This window comes from Balearica regulorum, chromosome 3 (genome assembly GCF_011004875.1).
Source record: "Balearica regulorum gibbericeps isolate bBalReg1 chromosome 3, bBalReg1.pri, whole genome shotgun sequence".
Taxonomy (NCBI): Eukaryota; Metazoa; Chordata; class Aves; order Gruiformes; family Gruidae; genus Balearica; species Balearica regulorum.
The window spans coordinates 75,320,156-75,341,602 of record NC_046186.1 but is presented as its reverse complement, the minus strand read 5'-3'; the positions used below and the strand labels follow the sequence as shown (position 1 = coordinate 75,341,602).

Sequence of the window (21,447 nt, the reverse complement as noted above, 5' to 3'; positions counted from 1 at the left end):
TAACATTTTAATGCACTTTGACTACTCTTACAATGAAAAAACCTGAATTGGTGGACTAATGTTCTGCTGAATTGTTCCTTGTCACAAAGTCTGTCGATCAACTGCTTACTACAGTAGATTTCTATTTATTATATCAAATAGTGATTTTTTTCAGGTCTCCGCTGTAAATAGACAGTGCTTTAATCTTATTTTATAGGAGGGGTTTTTGTGTGGGTTTTTTTTTTTTTTCAATCCAGTCCCTTACTGATCTCTGGGAATTACATTAGATTACAGTGATTCTGTGGGCAGAGTTAAACAGGCCAGCTAGCACAAAAAACTTTTGATCAATTTTAGCCAAGGACGATAAGATAAACCCAGTCATCAGGGTTTCGGGCACTGTACAGTCAAAAGTAAACCAACCACTTGTAACTTGTTGCTTCCATTCTGACTGTTGTAAAGAAGTGATCTAATCCTACTACTTGGTGCAGTACAGTAGTCTGATTTAGGGAAGTGAAATCTTATCTCTTTCACTGTAAACTTATTAAAAACTTAAGTTTGCTTTTTTTTTTTTAAGCATTTGGCTTTATCTTCAGAGTGTGTGATGAAGGGGCTGGGGCATGAATCACTGCCATGGTTCCTACTAGACAACATTTCTCAATCTACTTAGCCTTCAACGAAAATAAAGCCTTTGGTCAAAGTCCAACCTAATAAATTGTCTGCCACCCTCAGAAACGTATCTTTAATAGAATGGTTGGTTAAAGCTGGAAAAGCTTTTTGCAAATATCATGACAGTAGTTAATACAATGAACAGAGGCCTGTTCTGCCATTCTGAGCTACAGATGCTGTCTGCTTTGGTACTGATTAGAGAAAGGGAGCAAAGTCTGTGATACACACAGAACACATTTTGTCTGCTAATAATAGGCTTGGGGCTGCAATAAACTCTTTTTATATAAATTATACAACAATACAGATTCTCCTTCTTAAATTTTTCTTCATCTTCCTTGCGGTTGAAAACCCGGCTAAATAACTTCCTATCGTTTTGCAGCAATTCTTCTGTGTGCTCTTTGCTGTGGTAAGCATAGTCAGCAAGGGCAGTAAAACAAATGTTTCAGGACACTGATGTAGACTCAGTGCCTCACATAATGGGGTCTCATATAAACTAAAAGGGTAGGCATAAAGATTTTTTTCATTAGTTAATTCCCTGGGATGCTGACAGCTGCCGTTTTGTTATTGCCTATGACTGGCGCGTTCAGAAATATTGTCTCAGGGCATCCTCCCTGGGCAAACTCTCTTATGTCTCAAGAGAGAAACAATGTGGAATGGAACAGGATGGCAGCACCTCCTGCTTAACTGTATTCAAAATACTGGGGTGTTGTTTACTGCAAGATCATTTCTTCATATTTTTTCTCCTAACAAATGAGACTACCATTGGTGGTAGCGATGGTGGGGAAGGGAGGTCAGTACGGTATTTCGTAGGCCAGAATACTTGGCAGAGGATGCTTCCTGCAAATTCAGCTGCTAAGGTTGGTCTGGTCCTTTCCAAAATTATACAAGCATTTCTTAAGTAACCGAAGAGTTGATTTTTTTTCCTGGAAACACTGCTGGGTCATGGCTTAGTACTGTTATTGATGTTTCTTTTCTGCGCTTATGGAGTATAACTGACAGAATTACAGTGTCAAGGAATAATTGAACAAATTGTGTGTATTGTGCATAGCCAAGCTTTTATACTCTTGCCAAAATCAACTGATACTTGAATGTGACAAGGGAACAAGCCAATAAAGCTGGAATTATGGGGCTGGTGCTACATCATGGTTGGGGTGCATGGCTGGCATAGCCTGTAGAGGAAGGCACAGCTTCTAACATAAAGCGCTAAAGTTTGCATTTACTTTGGACCCACTCTTGAAGATAGCTGAGGCTGCAGTATATGTCTTATGAAGTACAGACAATTCAAATAAAAATATAAGTGGATTATTTTGCTCATATTTTATCAATAAAGACCTGACAGAGGAGTACTGTGGTCCATGGAATGGAGTCATATGCTCATAGGTTTTGCAGAATTGGGACCGAAATGTGAAAATTTGTTTCCAAAGCCAAATGCAAATTGATTCAGAAATATGCTATTCTCTTTCTATGCTTACTTTTGCAAATATTGTCATCAGGCCTTTTTCTACAATAGAATTAACTTTAATTTTAGTGTATTTAGTGTACGTAAATGTAAAATGGGAAGTCTGTATTAACAATCTGTTTATAGAAATAAATGCACTCTGTAACCATTGATACTGTTTGGTTTTGCAGGTTGTCTTCTGAATTTTGGGACCGAAGGTACCATCTTGCTTTCTCAGCAAATCATGGACATCGTTGGCTTTCTGAAGTCTCAATTCATTTGCCACCTTCTGATCTGCTACATATTTATAGTGTCAGGACTGATCATTAACTTCATTCAACTCTTTACACTTATACTTTGGCCAATCAACAAGCAACTGTTCAGGAGGATCAACTGCAGGCTGGCTTACTGCATTTCAAGCCGTAAGATTTCATTTTGTATTTTAAAGTATTTTCATGTTTTGTCTTGAGGGGAATTGGTAGCAAAGTTCTGAAACAGATTTCAAAGTAACCTATATAAAGGTCATTACTGCTTCCTACAGCACTTGCATTTGTGTGAAGAGGTATATGTTTGTTGAAATCTCCTGTTCTGCTGAAATGTTTTGCTCTTTTATATTGGGATATTTGCTTGACTCAGGATGCTGAAGTAAGATTACCTCTCGTTTGGCTATCCATCATGTTCCATTAAGCCTAATGAGAAATATTGACCCAATAATAGCTGAACTTGCTGAGATGCATTATCTGCAGGCTTACAGTGTTAACAAGTCACTTCCAATGATGCTTTTATTCTTTTTATCATGCATGATTTTCTTTATGGTCTTGGTTTAAGTGTTTCATGTGCAAATACTGTTCAGGACTGGAAAATAACAGTAAAAAAAGAAAAATCTTTGATTCCATGTGCTTCTTTCTTAAGCCAGTTGTAAACTGCTGTTTCTTTGAATAGGCATTTCAGACCTTAAGCTGCATCTGTATGTATTCAGTATACACATATACTTATAATGGAGAATACAGCAGGTAGTCTGTAAGCGTTGAAAGAAGTGGGGCTTGCAATTATTTTTATTTTCTGGGGGAGATGGGAGCATAAGCTCAGGATATTACTTTTAGAAAGACCAAACCTTTGTAGCTGCTGGGACACATGACAATTCACTGACACTTGACTAAAAAGGTAATTCCAGTGGAATGAATGAGACCTGTTTCCATTGATTTCTTCTTTATTGGTAGGAGGTTGACAGAATCTCCACACATCAACAGTAGATTATCAGCACATGTGTAGTTTTCTTGATATTATCAGTCTGCTTATATATTTGTTTTTAAGGAGTTATGACTGCAGTGTCAGCACTGATTTATTGCAGTGCAACTTCTGACTTCCACATAATTGCTCTCAATTTACAGCAGAGAGCATTCTCCACAGAAACTGTTAAAAAAATACAGCAATGTGCCTGTTTTCAGTAGCTGGGAGTGTGCTGTTAAATGTGTCCACCTTCTAAAGACATTTCCCTGGGCCTTCCTGAAACTCAAAAGTACTTTCTAAAAATGAAACTTGCAAAATGCATACATTTTGAGGGTCCCTAAAGATTATTCAAGTGTGATGTCACTGTCAATGCCGAATAAGTTATGGATGGTTTCATACTGGGGAAAACAGCCCTCCAACACAGTGTTTAAAAATTGTGTTGCAGAAATGCAGCAAAATGGTTTCCTTCAGGTCACCTGTTCTGCTACTAGGAACCTGAAAAGGAAAAACATTGTTAGTATTCATAATGAACTGCTTGAGGGAGAAATCTGCCACATGCCTCAATTGGAGGCCACCAGGGATTATTTATCTCTCATCAGTGAGTCTGATGTGCAACTATTCAAAGCATTTTTTAAACGTACTTTTGACTTAAATTTCAAAGCTGCATCAGCGTGTATAGTCCCAAATAATTTGTGGGTGCTGTTTTGTTATTTCTGTAATAATGAGAGGATGTTCCTACTGAAAAATTTCATTTTTGCTGTCTGCATGAATGTCTCTGAAGTAGTGAGTTTGCAAGTGCTATTCATTTGTATGTACGAACAGTGGCATCAATATGGCCAGGTTTTTACCTTTTGCCTGGTCGCGTAGTATATGTTTGAAGCCATGGAATGTAGAAGATACTGTACAGCTATATACATATATATATATGTATAGGTAAATTATTATTAAATTTCATGCAATGCAATTTCTACCTCATTCTTCCTTTTGGCTACTCTAGTGCAGAGACATTAGCTACTCTAGAATCTCCAGACTGAATTCTTTAGCTGCCCTCAATCTAGTCTCAACTATACTGGGCACTCATCACTGTGTAAGACCAAGTAAATACTGCATGCTTGTCTTTAGGCAGATGGCTTTGTACTCAGGGTTGCTGATCTAGTCTTCAGTGTTGATGCCACTGGAAAAAGTTGTGTTTTGAGATTTTTGCCCTATCTATCTCTAGGTTAAATACAGTGATTTTAGCTTTACAACAGAGCAAGCTAGCATTTGATATGAGTCACCCTTATCTGAGTGATATTTGAAATGGGGAAAATGATAGTCAATTAAAAAAAGTATTTGGAAGAACGGAAGAATGCAGTAGACCAATTAATCAAAATGGATGTGTTTTTGTAGTAGTGTATGTGTAAGATATTGCCTTTTGAGGACCATTGGTGTGCTGACTAATAAATAACAATTTGAGTCTCTGTGGGTCTCATGAAAGTCATGGAAACAGCCTACAGTTTGACATAATGAAGCTTAGCCTTGGAGAATGTGGAGAGGCATGTGCTTTGCAATGGTGACAAGCGTCGTGTTGCTTTGAGTGGCTGGTACAGCCTGAGTCACCAAGTCAACCAAAGAGTTAAATAGAGTGGGCATGGTTTAACTTAAGAATGGAATGAAAGCAGCAGCTGCCTTTAGATCTTGCGAGTTCAGTCAGTTCCCTCAGCCACTCCTGATAAGACTTATTCTTTAGACTCTTCACCAGCTTCAGAACATAAAATGGCTGCATGGAGTAACTGTGGTTTGGTAGTTGAGGACATGTTGCTGTGTGAGCTGCTACTTTTCTATTGTGAGTATGGAAACAACACTACAGCTTCTCACTGTAACTACTGGGTTAGCAGGCTAAAGCCATGGACTTCAAGGTTCTCTTCATCAATGTAAATTAGAGAAGAGACTGAATTCTGGTTTCCAGTTTCAGTTTAGAGTGGAAAGGGTTAACTAGAGCAACAGTTTGCTTTTTATGGAACAGAGCAGATGGAATGGCACACCCCAAGTTACCTTCAATAATTGGTGTTGAGAAGTTGTTGTCTGTCTTCAAACCATTTGTGAATCCTGGATTGATCAGATAGGGTGATTTTCAGCTTCTCTACTGACCTGCTTCATTATGTATTAGCATCGGGGAGAACTTTCTAATGACAGTGTTGCAATCGAAAAAAATACTGGTTCTGATAAACTGCCAATTTTTCTGTCATGGCTTTTTATAAAATTTGATTTGGGTAAATGTACTTTAATTCCGGATTGGAAACCTTGTTCAGCTTGAGTCTTCTGCTCCCCAAAGGGTGTGTTAGCCATTCACCAGATTGCAGTTTGGGTTGCTTTTATAGCTCCAAGATACTTCTCATGTTTTACCATGAATAAATTCTTCCTGTTTGCTCCCATTATCCTTTTTGACAAATACCTACAAGGTAATGGTTAGTTCTAGTCCTCTTTCCTCTATATATCTCAACCTTTACTCAAGAGTGTTAGTGGCAGAGAGTGGACATTCAACTTGAAAAGAACAGACTTTTGTCTGTGTTGGTCTTGAAATGAGCTAAAAGACTAGTATGGGGGTTACACACCCTTTGTTATGTTTTAAGTTTAAAGAAACAAAACAAACAAAAAGTGTTTGGGTTCTTTTCTGGGTCCAGGTATATATTTACTGACTGGTTCAACAGCCTGTTAATCTCCCTTTTGTAAAATGACAGCCCTGGTAAACTCTCCCTAATATTGAACTCCATAGAGTGCACCTCTAATAAAGAAATTGAACACTGCAAACCTCAACGAGGTGGTAACAATAAAAATTTTAAAAATAAGTGTGCTTGGAAAATGACATTAGAACAAAGGTTGGACAAGCAATCTTATTTTTTATTTTTAAATAAATTAGGGACATCTTGTCCTCAGTCTCTTTTTCCAAAAGACTGACAGACAAGATGTATGCCAAGGAAGGAGGCACTTAGTGTGGAATACATCACAGTTCTCATGGATGCCGTTTGTGCCTGAATTGGAAGAGGTGGAAGTACATCTTCCTCTTCCCCCTTATCCAAGGACAGCAAACCACCACAAAGGGTACACCTGTCTTTTCTGCACTAGCTTGTAAAGTTGGCCAAACGCAGAGAGGGAACAGGTCATCTTGGGTATTAGTGCCGTGTGTGCACAAGGCTGTGTAGCTTGCTGGGGCAGTGGGAAAGTGGTTTGTACTTCCTGAACCAGTTTGTGCTTGGTATGCTGATACAGTGCAGTGCGATCCCGAGGAGAGCAGAGTGTACTGGGCTCCTGTGGGCTGTTTGGGACATAACTCTGCCTTGTGCCAAGACTATGAGAATGGGACGTACACATACAGGAGAAATTACTTCTTTAGTGGTGCTGGGTGTATTTACTCAGGAAGATATTTGCCTGTGAGTGGAGCAGTGGTTGATAACTTGTTCTCTTGCTGTGTTTGGGGAAAATTAGCTTCTCCTTGTGCTGAGGTCCACCTTGTGCTCCCAGGGTGAGTGGCAGACTGGCCTCCCGCTGACTGTGCACGAGGTGAACTTTGCATAAACAAAGGATCTGCTAACAACAGTAGTGTCATGGACAGCTGCATAAGGGCCTTGAAAGCAATTGACTTAGCTTCTAATTTGCCTTCATAAATAAATTATAGTAGTGCTAATACCTATTCTTGTTCTGTGAAAGGGGTGTTATTACACCTCTGGGTAAAGTTACACTATAGTTTGTAAATCCTTCTGAGGGGAAGGCCCTTCTTTGCATGGAGAGAGGCACCCTGATGCCTGCTCATTGACTGCAACAAAAACAAGATGGAAACTGATTCTTCTTATGACTGAGCTTTCTAGAAACAAAACCAGAGGAAATTCAGAACTGCTTCAAGTTTATCATCTTGGCTGGCTGTTATGAGACAGTAAAGCTAATTACTCCCATGTGCAGCTACAGGCTTTGCAATGTGAGAACTGGGCATCCGAATAAGGCTCTGTGATAGTATCAGGGCCGTGTTAATCCTCAAGATTGTTGTGTTTCCTTGCATGCAACCCACTGCCCACTTGAAGTTCAGAGGAGCCCTTGGCCATTTTGCTTGTTGTTTGTACCAAGGTGGTGCTGGGGCAGAGAGGAGAATTCTCTCCTCTGGTGCAGCTGAGTAGATGGGAAGGTGTGGGAAGCAAGAGGGACACGGCAGGGCTTTTTTCTTCCTCTGCTTCCATCTACCACCATCTTACACTGCAAAGAAAGCAGTTTGTTGTCTTTCAAAGTGTGCCACAGTGTCCTTAATATAATCCTGTAGTGTTTTATTTATAAAGAAAACTGAGTGATGCTTGTCAATGTAGATGTAGCAGAGAGCTTTCATAGGGCACTTAGCACTGCTTTCTTAGCCTGTTTGCAACAATGAGTAATGCGTGCAAAATGACTTTTTCTCAAGTGCTACTTGTCTGTATAAGCCTTTGTTATCTTGGTTCCACACACCATGTCCATACAAAGCCACTGATAATGACTATGAAAAGTTTACAGCAAATAATGAGGGAAAATTGGGGGGCAGATTTGATATCATGCAAAGAGAAAATGTTGATTTGAACCTTTGGAGAGCTAGATCATCACCTTAGCCTTCTTGTTTTCTTTCAAGCTGTGCCATGGGGATGACTGTAGAAATAGAGTGTACTAAGGAAATGCCCGCGCTAGTTTTAATTTAGATAAACTTTGCTACTGAGGGCAGGATAGGTATGGTAGCATGGAGATCTGAGTAGGCAGGAGCCCAAGTACCTACCCAGGCAGTGAGTTGTTTGTTGCAGCCTACACTGAGCTCCATGCTGCTGTGGCCGTTTTATTCTCAGCACTCAGGCTACCTTGGGTATCTCTAGATGAACTATTGCTGTACCTTTTTCTTAATGTAGTCTTACGTTTCCTCCCATGTTCCTTGCAAATCTGAAGTAGGGGTTTACATGTTGGACTAGGGGGGGTGTACTGCTTGTAAGTTCCAGTCATTGGTGTTGATCATTGAACTATGTACAGTAAGGTAGATGATTAGCTTTCTCTAAAATCTACTTTTGTTAGAGTGATAAATATCATTGAATCTTTTGCTGTCAAAAATTAGATTCATAGGGGTATATTGTGTGTGACAGATTTTGTAAAATATAAAATATGCTTGGAGCAGAGAAGACTGTACATATATGTGTCATCATATAGTGATGTTTAATTTTCTAATTTGTGTTGTCTTCCCTTCCTTATAAGTGATGTAGTAACATACTTAGCACTGCGTTATAAAAACAATCTAGTGAAATATGAGCAAAGTGACAGGAGCGATCTCACCTTTTGTTGCTAGCAAGGACAATAGAATCTGATAAATAGTATCTGATCTACTGAAGCCATCAGTAAGGGCAGCAGGAAGTATTCCTCTGATTTAAAATTAATATATGACAAGTTATGAACTCTGTAGCAGTATATTGTTAGCTTCTACAGCTAGAGTGCCTTTTAATGTTAAATAATTCCATTAATGTGGGACGAAACTATGCTCCAGTTTTAAACAGTCTGTGTATCTAAATTTTGACTTCAAGGTTTTGTTTTTGTTTGCCCAAAACATACTAGTAGTCAGCAGTTTTGCAAAGAGCTCTCTGGATTTTACCTCTACCAAGAACGTGTCTGTTGGCAAACAAAATGTATCACTATTTGTTCACAAAATAGTACTGAGAGATTGGTAGATTAAATGCCTCAAGCTATGCAGCCTAAACTGGTGTGTTTTCCAGCTGCTGCTTGCTTCGTTCTGGGGTCTTGAGTCATCTTCTAGGGCCAGGGGGGTTTAAAGTAGACTTAGGGATGTACGCCATAGTACTGAAATATGAACCTCTTGACTCTTCAAGTGATAGGCTGTTTAATGCCATTCATAAAATCAGTCAGGATCCACTTTAGGGGTAGTGGGGAGTTCACACAATTTTTATTTGTGGATATGATTTTGAAATGTTTTCTTTTTGTTCCTGAGTATTCTCTTGTCATATGAATGGCATGTGCCTCAGTATCCTACTGTTGAGTTGTCTGAATTATTGTCCCGCAGGCTTGCGTGTGCATCACCATGTATGAGTATACACAGTTTCCTTCTGGTAGATCGTGTTTGCTCTTATGGTTGGCTTCCTTTTTGAAGCCTTCCAAAGGGTCCAGGTAGATCTCTGTCACCCTGAAATGAGTTTTGCCCTCAAAAAGTATTAGTTTCCTTTGCTTTGACAATGTAGATGTTTTGTTAGAGTAGAAATCATGTAAAGTGGCATCTACTCTAATTTGTTAATGCCTTCCTCCATCCTGCTTCCTAATACCCTTTTATACCTGTTATGTACTTGTGGTTATCTGTACAGTTCCCTACTGAGACCAAACCTTGAACTTCTCTAATTTGGAAAGACTGAAGGAACCAATAACTGCATCAGGTTCTCCATTAGTTTGCTGGTAGAGTAAGATGATGTGATGATGTGTTTGTTCTCTGCGTGCATCCCAGCTTGAACTCCCTTTTTTCCAGATTGTGTTAGCGGAGTTATATTCATCACTGTGAGGAAGTCCTCTGCAGTGCCTAGCAAATGCCTCCATATTTTCCCTAATACCATTAACTTGCTATATCGACTAATAACATTTCAGTTCCTCTCATTTTATGCCACTTGCAGGCATTGTTATCCAGTTTTCATAGTAGTTCAGGTATTGACAATGAACTTTAGTGGATCAACCAAAACTGTATGCTGATTGCAAGCATGCTGTGTGAGCATAGTGCTTGTGAAGGTGTGATTGAATGACATCTGTGCATGACCTTTAGCAGAGTTTTTAATTCAACCAAAGAAGGGATATGGTCTGTTATGTCCAGCTCTTAGTTTAGGAGAAAGAGACTGCTTTCTGGGAAAACGGATGTGAAAAAACCTTTTGATACTGATGCTTTCTATCCAATGCTGGTGAAGAGCTAGAGAGGCACTTAGTCTGATCTCTAACAAAAAGAGCATCTTCACTGTCACTGATACTATTTTGCTGTTGCTGGAACCTTTGTAGAGGTTGCTTGTCTTCATTTTCCTCTTTTTTTTTTTGCCTCAGATTCCTGATCTGAAGAAGGGTGATGGTCATAGCCTGCAGACTGGAGAAAGGGATGGCAGGGAAGCAATAGAAGGTGAACCGCATTTGTTTGGTGTCTGGCATCTCACATCACAAAGTTTCTAGCATCTCTTGTTAAACATTAGATCTGGCCAGCAAGCTTTCTAGATTCCTGAACTGGGGTAAATCTGGAGTATTTGTATGAAAGTACTTCCATCTGGCATGACATAACTCAGGAACATGATATCTAATGATCCAAGTCATAGCACAGAATATGGAGACATTAATGTTTGTACAAGTTTGGTGCTACGGTTGTTCATTCATTAAGGGTGAATATCACGATATCATAATAAGGGAGAATCAAATTCTTCTGAAGAGACATTGCATATGTGTAGAAACTCCATTTTAGTTATAGGCCTGATTTTAATTGCTAAAATGGTACTAAATCTGAAGGGTAGCTTCTTGATCCTATGTAACCTTCCTGCAAAGATGCTGAGAGTACCTCATTGATCACCATCACCAGTTACAAGGAAATACAAACTAGCAGGAATCCGACCCTGTCTGGGGAAGAACAGTACCTCCATAGGCAGAACTACTGGCGGAATTTTGAATGCTCCTGTGTTTGGTCAGGGAATAGATCTACTGGTGTAACATCGAAGTGAGATGCAGTGTGTCTTTTCTCATTTGCTATTGGTTGGCTACATCTTCTCCATCCCCTGCTCCCTTTTGAGCAATGTGTACCGTTTGAAAGTGTACACCTACACGATTCTCTGTCTCCCAAAAGCATGAAAGTCATATAGCAAGGTGCAGTGTTTTCGGGCTTGTGAGGATTCCTGCGGTGAGGATTTCGGCAGCTGGTCCAGTGAAAGTATCTGGTGTCTGACTAACTTTTTGCAGGAGGATTTCCAAACTGGTAGGAAGCAATATTTCCTTTCAGCCAGTACTTGAGGTTTTTCAGTGTGACACTTGAGATGAAAGAGCTTCTGAGTGCATGTGCTTGGTACTCCTCTACGACTAGGTGGTTATTTCCTGTGACTTAACCTTAACCTTCAGGTTAAGGCTTCTTACTTGAGGATTATGTTGTTTTCTCACTTTGAAGACTGTTGCAAGGTAGCAGGGTCTTGTTGGGCAATCTAAATGTATGTTGCTGAATTTCCTTTACATCCATCTTGGCGTAGTCTGTGCTTAAACGTGTTTCTTCCAACACTGTGTTCAGAAGTAGGAATCCTTTAACTGGATAAGAAAACAAATGGAAATGTGTGCAAAACAATTCTTCTATTCGCTTGGGTTTGGGGAGGCAGTTACCCTTTTGACAGACTCATTTTGGTCCTTGCCAAAATAATTCTCAAAACAAAATAAGAACCACAAAGAGATTACAGTGCAGTTGTTTGTGGGTAGAATGTTTTGCTCTTCTGTTAGTGCACTTTTGTTAGTATTTTACATCTATATGCTTTTCCTGTACTCAAGCAAATTGCAATGGAGGGTCAATAACTAACATTTCTGTTCTCTCATGGTGTTAAAGCAGGAAGAAAGAATTCAGTCTGATTATTCTTCAGTTCACTTAGCTGTGTTTCTAAATTAAATCTCCAGTATATTGCATTTCTGAGTGTGGGGTTTTCTTTGAAAGTTAAAAAACAAGTGAGCTTCCTAATACATGAGAGGTTTTCCATTGTACATAAAATTCTTATTGGTACTTACCTGGCTCTGCTAAAACAAACAAACAAAAATATCCAGGAATCAATATGCACTGCTAATGAAAGATTTTGATGAATGAATGTATCTGTTGCTTGTATTAGGTAAGGAAATACAGAGAGTGATTGTACAGACTTAATTTCTCGCTGTCACTTCTAAAGAAGCTTACCCTTGGTTTTTGGGAAAGTGTGGGAGATCTGCAGCTGTGAGGCTTTTGACAGAGGCTGTCATTAATATAGCTTTGCTGCTGTAAAGAAGCTCCTTTCCTGTTCCACCCTCAAATGCTGTGGAGAGTCTTTTATTGGATTTTTTTTTTCCTTAAAACAAACAAACTCATACCATTCTCTGACATTTTTCAGGCTTTTCCCTTAGCTCATATGATATCTCATCTAAAGATGTGCAATGTGCTAATACTCTGCAGTTTGCTGAGGACTCTGTAGTGGCAGGCTAGTTATAGAGAATTAAAGAATCTGTTACTTCCTTCAAACTCAAACCATTTATCTGTAGGGCCTATGTAATAGACTTTTGTAATACTTTTCTTTGTACAAAGGCAAACGATAGGGAGAGGGATGTTAACCTTGCAGAAAAGTGCTTCCATTGGCTGGATTGGGTTCTTTTTTCAGAAATTGAATGCAAACTGATCTCAGCTGACTTTTTATCAATGAGTTGTCCTACCCACCAAAATATATCAATTAAAGTTTTATTATTTCAACATGTGTTGCCTTTTGTGCTCATAAGGGAGGAGAAAGATACACAGGCAAAAGAGCTGACATACCTCTTTAGTTTCCTGACATTCTTAGTCTATCTAGAGTTTAAAATTGAGACCACAGTACATTTTCCTTTTTCTATGACACTGTATTTTCAGTAGTTTTTTTAAATGCGAAGAGTTCAGAAAATCTCTGGTTGGATTGAAGCCTACTATGGAGTTTGTCTTCCTTGTGAGCGAACGGCGCGTGGTGCTTAGCTGCCGGCTGGGGCTGAACCATGTCAGGAGTTTGTCTTCCTTTTGTCTTCATAGGCTCTGACTCAGTGCTAGAAATCTTCATTGATTCATGCCTAAAATTCAAGGTTTCCTGAAAGGTGATTTAAATTTCCTTACTTGTATGGCGATAGCTTGAAGCTTCCTGTAGGTGCATGCAGTCCTCAGGTGCTGGAATGGCAGATCCATGAGTCTTTTAGATATGGACTTTATTCTGATAAGAAATGACAGATTTCTTCATGTGGAAAGCAAATGATGGTTGATAAATAGACCATTATGGAAGTGCAGGGGAGCAGAAGGGCAAACACTGTCCCAGGAGCATCCCAAGCTGTGTGGGTTACGCCGTTGGACTTAGTGACTTGAAGCTAATAGGAAAGACAGGACCTGATATGTGCTGCTACTCGATGTATGTGCCATGCAAGTCAGTCCTTGAAAAGTTCTTTTTCTATGTTGGAAACATGGGAATTGGACCTCTTAAGTTCTTCCTGTGTTATGTAGGATATTGGAGAGCCATAGTAATATTCCGGACTGTTTTTCAAAGGTGATTCCTGTGAACAATATGAGAAGGTTAAAAATACTGTTGAGTACTTTGTCCCAAATGGGGTGGAAATGATAATGCTGTCTCTGGCCTTCATACAAAGGGTAAGAGGCAGGATGCTGGAGTCTCTCCTTTATTTCCAGCTTGTGTCATTGATTTGCTGCTATTGAAAAATCCTGTAATCGTGATTGCATTTTTAAACAGGGAAGACCAAAAAAGGGATAGGAAGGTTGTCTGCTGTCGCATATGAGCAGTGCCTGTTGCAGGTGGGTACTTTTGTAGGATGTCTTTCTTGAGATATGAAAAAACAATGTTAGTAGAAGAAACCTGTGGGACCAACTTGTCTGTCTGGAGGGGCACTTTTACTGAATTCTGGTATTACAATTGGAAGGTCATTCCTGCCGCTGCCTTTGGTGCCTCATTAGGTCTTCAACAAGGAATCACGTGCTGGCCTTTGGGGGTAGGCCTGGTGGACAGAGTAGCAGGAGGAGATGCCTGCTTGACTGTTATCTGCACTGACTGGTCCTGTTGCCACGAGGAACTACTGGTTTGTTGAAATGTAGGAGTATTGCTAAATTCCTTGGGGAAAAAGGATAAGAGGAGCCTTCAAATGTGAGACAAATATCTCTGACACGTGGCTGTTAAATAATTAATTTCCCCAAAGGGTTTGAAAAGAGCATTTCAAAACACTGACTACTGCAGATCTGTATGTATGTTAAACCCGTTGTACTTGTGAGGCTGGCTTTGTTCCACAGGCTGTGTAACTTGGAGAGAAGAAGCTGTTTTGTAGGCAGATGGTGCAGGGATAAAAGACAGAAAAAAGCTGTGAAATGAAATGTTTGAAGTGTGCAGCTGTTTTTTCTGAAGGGAGGATTGCTTTTAACTTTTAGCATAGAGATAGTTTAAAAGTTTAAAAGGAACAGTGGCTAAAGAAATGAACAAAACTTCATTTCCGTATTCCTCCACCCCTCCAGCTCAGGGCTGCACTAGAGAAGGCAGCATCAATTGAAACCTCTTGTTTCAAGAATACATATGCTGACTTAAAATATCTTCTTTGCCTGAAGAAGAATTATGGTTTACATTTTGTGGGCTTTGTGTTAGAAAGAGAATCTATTTGGTCAAGCTTGAATGATCAGTGTGTATTTCGAGAGGGAAGGCAATATGGGAATGGCAGCTGGGGGAAAGCTGGGAAGTGAGGTGGTGTGGCAGTACACATGCAGTAACTGGAAGGGTCCTGTGCAAGGCTCGTGCCCAGATCCAAGATGCTGGCACAAATACTAGAGGCGTGCCTTAATGTACAGGTTTATACCACGAGTTCTCAGTTCCTGTCATAGCCCATGTGAGGATCTGTGTTCCGGTTTAGCCCCAGCTGGCAACTAAGCACCACGTGGCTGCTCGCTCACTCCTCCCCCACCCCAGTGGGATGGGGAGGAGAACTGGAAGAAAACCGTAAAACTTGTGGGTTGGCATTAGGACAGTTTAATAGGACAGCAAAGGATGAGGAAAATAACAATACTTATAAAAGAATATACAAAGCAGGTGATACACAATGCAATTTACTCATGGCCCAGAACCTGATGCCCAGCCCATCCGTGAGCAGCGACCCCTCCTCCCTGGCCAGCCTCCCCTTATATACTGAGCATATCGTATGGAATATCCCTTTGGCTAGTTTGGGTCAGCTGTCCTGGCTGTCTCCCCTCCCAGCTTCTTGTGAAAATGAACTCTATCCCAGCTGAAAACCAGGACAATCTGAAACACTAACTTTCAGGATATGTTGAAGGCTTGTGCATTTAAGATCTTGCATTAAATCCGATTCTGATCTTGGTTCCCAAAGCAATTACAGCTTGGCTGTGTTGCAGTAACAACCAGCTTGGCTGTATTAAACTGTCTGTAGTTTATCTAATTTGGTATGTTTCATCTGAGAAAACACTGATGACATTCCATCAAAAAGGGTGAAACATGTTTTATTATTAAAGTGTTTGTTGTCTTCCTTCTGTAAGAAAATGAAATGGATCGTGTTCATAGAGTTGAGGCACAGCAAACACCAGAACTATAGTTGTATAATGTTGGCCTTCAAAATTACAACCATAATGTTTCAATAAAGCAACATATTTTTCACTTATTACACTAGCTAGTTCATGGATGTGTACATGTAGGTTTTAATTCTATGACTAAGCAAGCATTAAGGTTAAATTGCCAAGAAGATCAAATCACAGATAAAGCTTTAGCTTTGTAATGGTTGTGACGAGTCTAATCTTTATTTTGTGTAACTCAACATGGCATAATAGTGACTACACTGGAGTCCAGGATTATTTTTATGCTAGTTAAAGATCTGGCCAATTTAAGTAAATGTCAGTAATAGGTACTGGGGGGTGGGGGGCGGAATCTGTGTACCATCAGTCTTCAGGAACTAATGTTTAATTATGACTAATGCAAAAATCACATTTCAGCTTAAAGTTGCATTCCATTCTTACAGTTTACAGAACCAGCTAGGAGGGTAGGATGGGATTTTACTGTTTGTTTGGTTTGGTTTTTAGCTACATAATATTTCATCCTCTGTCCTCATCTGTGATTTTTATCTTGAAGTTATGTTGACAAATTATTAAGTGTTGGGAGGAGGTGATTGCTACCACTCTAAAGCGGTAGCTTTGTTTGTACTTTAGTATTCCAAATGACACACTTATGAGGTGTTCCTTTTAGCATATTATTCTTTGCCAGTCACAGGGCTACCTCTGCGTAGAGCATGCCTTTGAGCAATTATCAGTGAGCTCTGCTTTCAGCAGCCTGTGCGCACCCTGTGCTCTATAAAAGAACGCTGTCTTGCACGCTTGCCTGGGGACTGTTTCTATACACTGCATGCCCTGCCTTTGCTCTCTACATCTAAAAGGTGAGCAATGGCAGTGGGCTCTGTGGCCAGCCTAGGGCTCCCACTGTGCCCCCCCCCCCCCCCCCAGATGTCAAGTGAAACCCTGCTTCCTCTCCACATTCCTTGTTGAGTTGTGTGGGCCTTTTTGTTACAAATAGCCAGCTCTGGTTTGAAAATCAACATGTATTTTAAAACAAAGTTTTGAGTCTTGTTTTAGATTTATTTTTCCTTTGCTGTTAGCCATTTTTTCTTAGCTAAGAGCAGAGAGAGACTTCCTTTTCAGGTTTGGGGCTGGCCCCTTGATCTGGGCCCTCTGTAGAAGAAGCTCTACCCCCACACCCCAGGCATCTTTCTCTGCAAGAGGATGTACCTCTTGCAGATAGTTCATAAATCAAAGTCTTCCTTGCTGAACTTTTAAGATAACTTTTAAGATCTGCTTGCTTGGCCCACTGCTGTACTGTGTCAAGGAGTGATCTGATATGCTGCAACATCTGGATTTGGTAGACTGGGTTGAGTTCTTCCTTGTGGAAGCCTCCATGCAAGATTCATTCCACAGAGCCAGGCTGTTGGAGGAGCCTTTGCATGCCATCGGGCTGGAATGTTGTCCTCTGCTCCTATGCTGTTTTTTCACAAGGTTCATAGACAGAAAAAATTGGAAGAAATGATGCTCATAGCAGCCTGGGTCATGAGTGATTTCTGTCCTTCAGCTGAATTTGCCGACATTGCTTCTTCCACTGCTATCAGGCTACATGGCAATTCCAGTTGGAGAAAGATCTGAACGGGTAAAAATTAGTATTTCAAATAACAGGCCCATAATGAGAGAGTACTGGAGTACCCCTAGGCTTTTCCTGTCCCTTCTTCTTGCTTCCATTGTGGTGCAAGCTGTTGCAAAGACATGGAAGCAGCAGTGTTGATAACACGGGGGTTATTGTCTAGACCTTCAAATAAGGTCGGTAAATTCAAATGCTAGATAGTGTTTATTTGCACTGGCTTTCCACTTTCCAGCTTTTTAGGCAAGACTTTTAAAGAAGATCCAAATGGCCTGCACAGAATCTCAAAGACCTCAGGCACAGTGCCAGCTGGCAACCTAACAACTCTGCAGTCTGCCCTTGATGGGTCTGATATAGCCACCAGAACCAGTGCTATTACCGTGCTTCTCTCAATTTCAAGTGGCTAAAGTCCTGTGAGAAGTCCAGATGACCATCAGGAAGGGTTGATCTTAAAAATCTGTAAGTCTTCCTAATGGAAAGAGGAAATGTCAGCCTACATGAGTTAAAGCAGAGTAAATCAGTAGTGTGTATAGCCTGGAGGATGGGAAGAGGATAATTTTGTCTCCATCACCTTGCAAGCTGATAAACACTGGATCCAAGTCAATGAGTCGCATGGGTCCTGTGTATCTTTAATTTTGAGAAAATTGGGGCAACAAAGGTAGTGAAGATAATTCAGAAAGGAATTCTTTAGCTACGTTCAAGGAAATCACTGACTCTTGCAATAGGCTGCCTTCTTTGTTCTGGGATTTCTGTACAATTTTGATCAGTTTGTCATGGGAGAAAATTCTGGTACCTGATACACTTTGTGTAATATTGTGTCGCCTGCTTCAATCTTGAAGTTTTTCCTCTTTTTTTCTGTGATTCTGTTGTGCTAAAAATACTTGTGATAAAGTTGAAAGAAATACCAATGGTGCGTATGCATCTGATCTTGTGCTGTCTCTCTACTCCCAACACATGCACGCCTTGTTTGCATGATGGGTCTTTATTTTGCTACTACTGTGACAAGTCAGATCCTGCCTTTTAAAAGAAGCAATAGCTGTTCCTCCTGTACGTACCTGAAATGGTATGTCTGGCTGCTACTCTTTGTAATTTGCCAAAGCATTGAATAGGAAGATGTCTTGGGTTACCAGAGAAGCACAGCCTGCCTTTTGGAACTGGCAGAGGCTGCCTTTTTAGAAACTGAATAGAAGAGCATAAACTCAAAGCCTGTTGATTATGCAATGTTGCCATGTACCATGTAATCTAAACCTGTGTTTCCTAGGAAAACTATTCAACACAAATAATTGTAAGAGTACAACGCTGTTGCAGCAGACATGCAAAAGCAAGAAGCAGTACATCTATGTGCAGTATTTCTGCAGTGTTATATTCAGCCACTAGGACTACAGGGCAGGAAGCCAGTAATGTGTTTTTTTGTGGGCACCCTTTTAGTCTGAGCAGTGAGTGGTTAGGCAAGTTGCAAGTTAGTGGTGTCTTCACATCCTCACCTGTTGGAGCACACGAGCTGCAGGCTATCTGAGCAGGTCATGATGTTCTGCCTGTGGATTCATTTTCTAATTTTCTTGTTGCGCTTAAGCTTTGAGGAAATATTACTGCAGGCACAATGTGAATTGAGAGGCACTGGTGTCCTTACCTGTGGTGTAATATTATTGTATACTTTGGGTGTATGTCTGTCTTAACAGAATGTACTGTTTCTGATGTGTATTCTGTTCTTTGGTTAGAAAAAGTAGAGATTTTTGTATATTTATATATCTGGATAACTTCAGCTTGAGGCGTTACACACTACACCCAGTACAAAAATCACAGCTTTATGTGTACTTGATAGGTGTATTTGATCTGTAGTACTTTATTTTTAATTCATGAAAGCCATTTGTTTGTAGTTTCTGACCTTATTGTCCCTTTAAAGAACACTTTGTGAAAGTCACTGATAGGGATTAAGAAGCTAAAATAAGCACCGGGACATAGTTCTTGTCTCTCAAGACCTCATGTGATGAGATGCTGTAAGATTGCAGGCAGAGACAAGGAATTCGTGGAATGCCAGTGAAAAATGAGTAATGGTTTTGTTCTGAACAATGTTCTCAAAGTGATAGAGGTTCCATGGCTATTCACCATTAACTCTGATATAATACAGATATTCAGCTTTGTTTCCAGTCCTGAAATTCAAATAGAATATCTTGTACATAAGAAGACTAAGTAGAAGTTATCTGCCTTAAGTCTAAAAATAGTTTGTAGCATATTATTTCTGGTAATGTGTGGATATTTCTTATGAATGCGCTAGTTATCTGAAATCAAAAGCCAAACACGAATATTATGGGAAAAGTACAGAAACCTTAGATGCCATTACCCCTAGTTTTCTTGTTCTGCTGTTCTGCAGAAATGGTAATTCCTTCTTTTTATGTGTTTACATGCCTTTGAAATGTAACTCATAGTAACTAGAGGCTTTATTTAAAAGCACTACATATTTTCTTAGGATTTAAATTACTTTTTGCTCAGTTTCCTAATTAAATTAACTTTTCTTCCAATTTATGCCAGAGATCTCTTTCTTTGGCAACTGGTAGTCTCTTCTGTCATCAGTCTTTTTTCTCTGAGATAACTTTACATCCATGCTTGTCAGTAACTGAAAATGCAGGTTAAACATTTTGAAGGTATGGCTTTAGAACAACAAAAATAATGGGATTTTCTCTCTTGACATGCCATTTTGTTCTGAAATGCTTTCTTTCCAAAGTCCAAATTTTTGTTTGATTTGAAACTAAAGAAGATAAACTTGCTACATGTAGAAATTAAGACTACTGTAAGAATACATGGTAGAAGGAGAGAAATTATGTGAAAATACGTTTTCTTCCTAAATATGTGGATTAAACATTAAAGATTCACTTAAGAGTCAAATAACTTCCCTAATCTTTAGATGATCTAATTTGTACATATAAGCAATGCGTATGGTAAAAAAACCAGTCACATGAGTGTGCGGGCTGTTGTTCTACATGAAAGTATGAGTCCTAAGTATGGACAATATTGATCGGCCTATAATTAAGGAAATGCTAATCATTTGTTATGCCAAAGAAGTCAATTGTGATTGAACAAATACAAGTTAAGAATATGACATCTATTAAGTTGGTTCGCATTTGCTTTTGTGCATACTTGAATTTTCAGATCCTGGCCCCTGATGATTTTCAGCTGAGAACTCCTTTGGGAAAGGTTTCTGGCTGGTGCTACCCTGCTTAAACAGAAGCCTGTGCATGTTGCTGCTTGCTCCTTGTCCAGTGAATGCTCCTTGCAGCCTGTGGTAGCATAGCTCTGCAGTGTGTTTCTCAAGCAGTGATGGAAGAGAGGAGACATTGTCTGTTTGGAAATTCTCACTTTTTTTTCCTGATGTCAGGAAATAGGACTAGAAAGGAGTTCCTGTATCATTGAAATTTGTACTGTTTCTAGCAGCAGCAGCATAATGTACTTTCAGATGAATCTTGTTCAATTTATAAAGCTGTTAGGTATTTTTAATCTGCCAAAGCAATTAGAAGAAGCTTCAGAATATCAGATACCTGTATTTTTAGACACAGTTGTTCTTGTGCTAGTGTTATTTAGCTTAAATTGTTCTTTTTTTGCACTGTTAACCTCCTGCCTCCTTAAGCCATATTTATGGGGAGCAACCCAGTCCTCTTTCAGCATTTGTTTGATAGCTTGAGTGAGCCAAGCTTTTCTATTTTCCGGTCATCCTGATAGCCCTGGTCTGCATCTGCTTTGTTTCAGCTTTTTTTGCCTGTACATGGATGTCTGGTACTAATGTGCTGGCCCAAAGATTAACTCAGTGATGCAATGCACTATTCCCTTTCTCTCCAGGAGCAAACATCCTAATGCCATCTTTTTCCTTGTTAGAGCTGCATAATATGAACAGAGCAGAAACTTTCAGTGTCAAGCTAATGTTCCCAGATACCTCTCTTCTCTGTCATTTCCAAATTATGAGGCTCTGTTTTATTAGTTCTGCAAGGCATCACACAATGATCTGTCCTATCACAATTAATTCCATTTCTGTTGCCTTACCTCTCAAGGTCATCTGATTCTTAAAGTGTGTTCTGACTTTATATCATCCACAAAATTTACTGATTTGCGTTGAATGTTTTAGTCCTCAGAAACACTTCAAGGAGATCTATCTTTATCCAGAGTGACCAAAAAACAACCAAAACAGATAGTTGTGTTTAGTTCTCTTTTACAGCTGTTTACTAATCTTCAGTTTCTCTTTGGTTT

At 39.7% G+C, this 21,447-nt stretch overlaps 1 protein-coding gene across 19 annotated transcripts in view; it reads left to right on the top strand.

Annotated features, from left to right (window-relative positions):
• Window positions 1-21,447, top strand: part of AGPAT4 (1-acylglycerol-3-phosphate O-acyltransferase 4) — an 81,987-nt gene that overhangs the window by 13,016 nt on the left and 47,524 nt on the right. For 14 of the 19 annotated variants that reach the window (XM_075748517.1, XM_075748512.1, XM_075748521.1 and 11 more), the window contains one exon: window positions 2,275-2,505. In XM_075748517.1, coding sequence (XP_075604632.1) covers window positions 2,328-2,505 — 178 coding nt within the window. In that variant the 5' untranslated portion in view covers window positions 2,275-2,327. Of the gene's footprint in view, window positions 1-2,274; window positions 2,506-5,042; window positions 5,139-9,654; window positions 9,748-10,369; window positions 10,443-21,447 lie in introns of those variants that run through there. The other 5 variants (XM_075748531.1, XM_075748530.1, XM_075748528.1 and 2 more) reach the window with 5 other exon arrangements.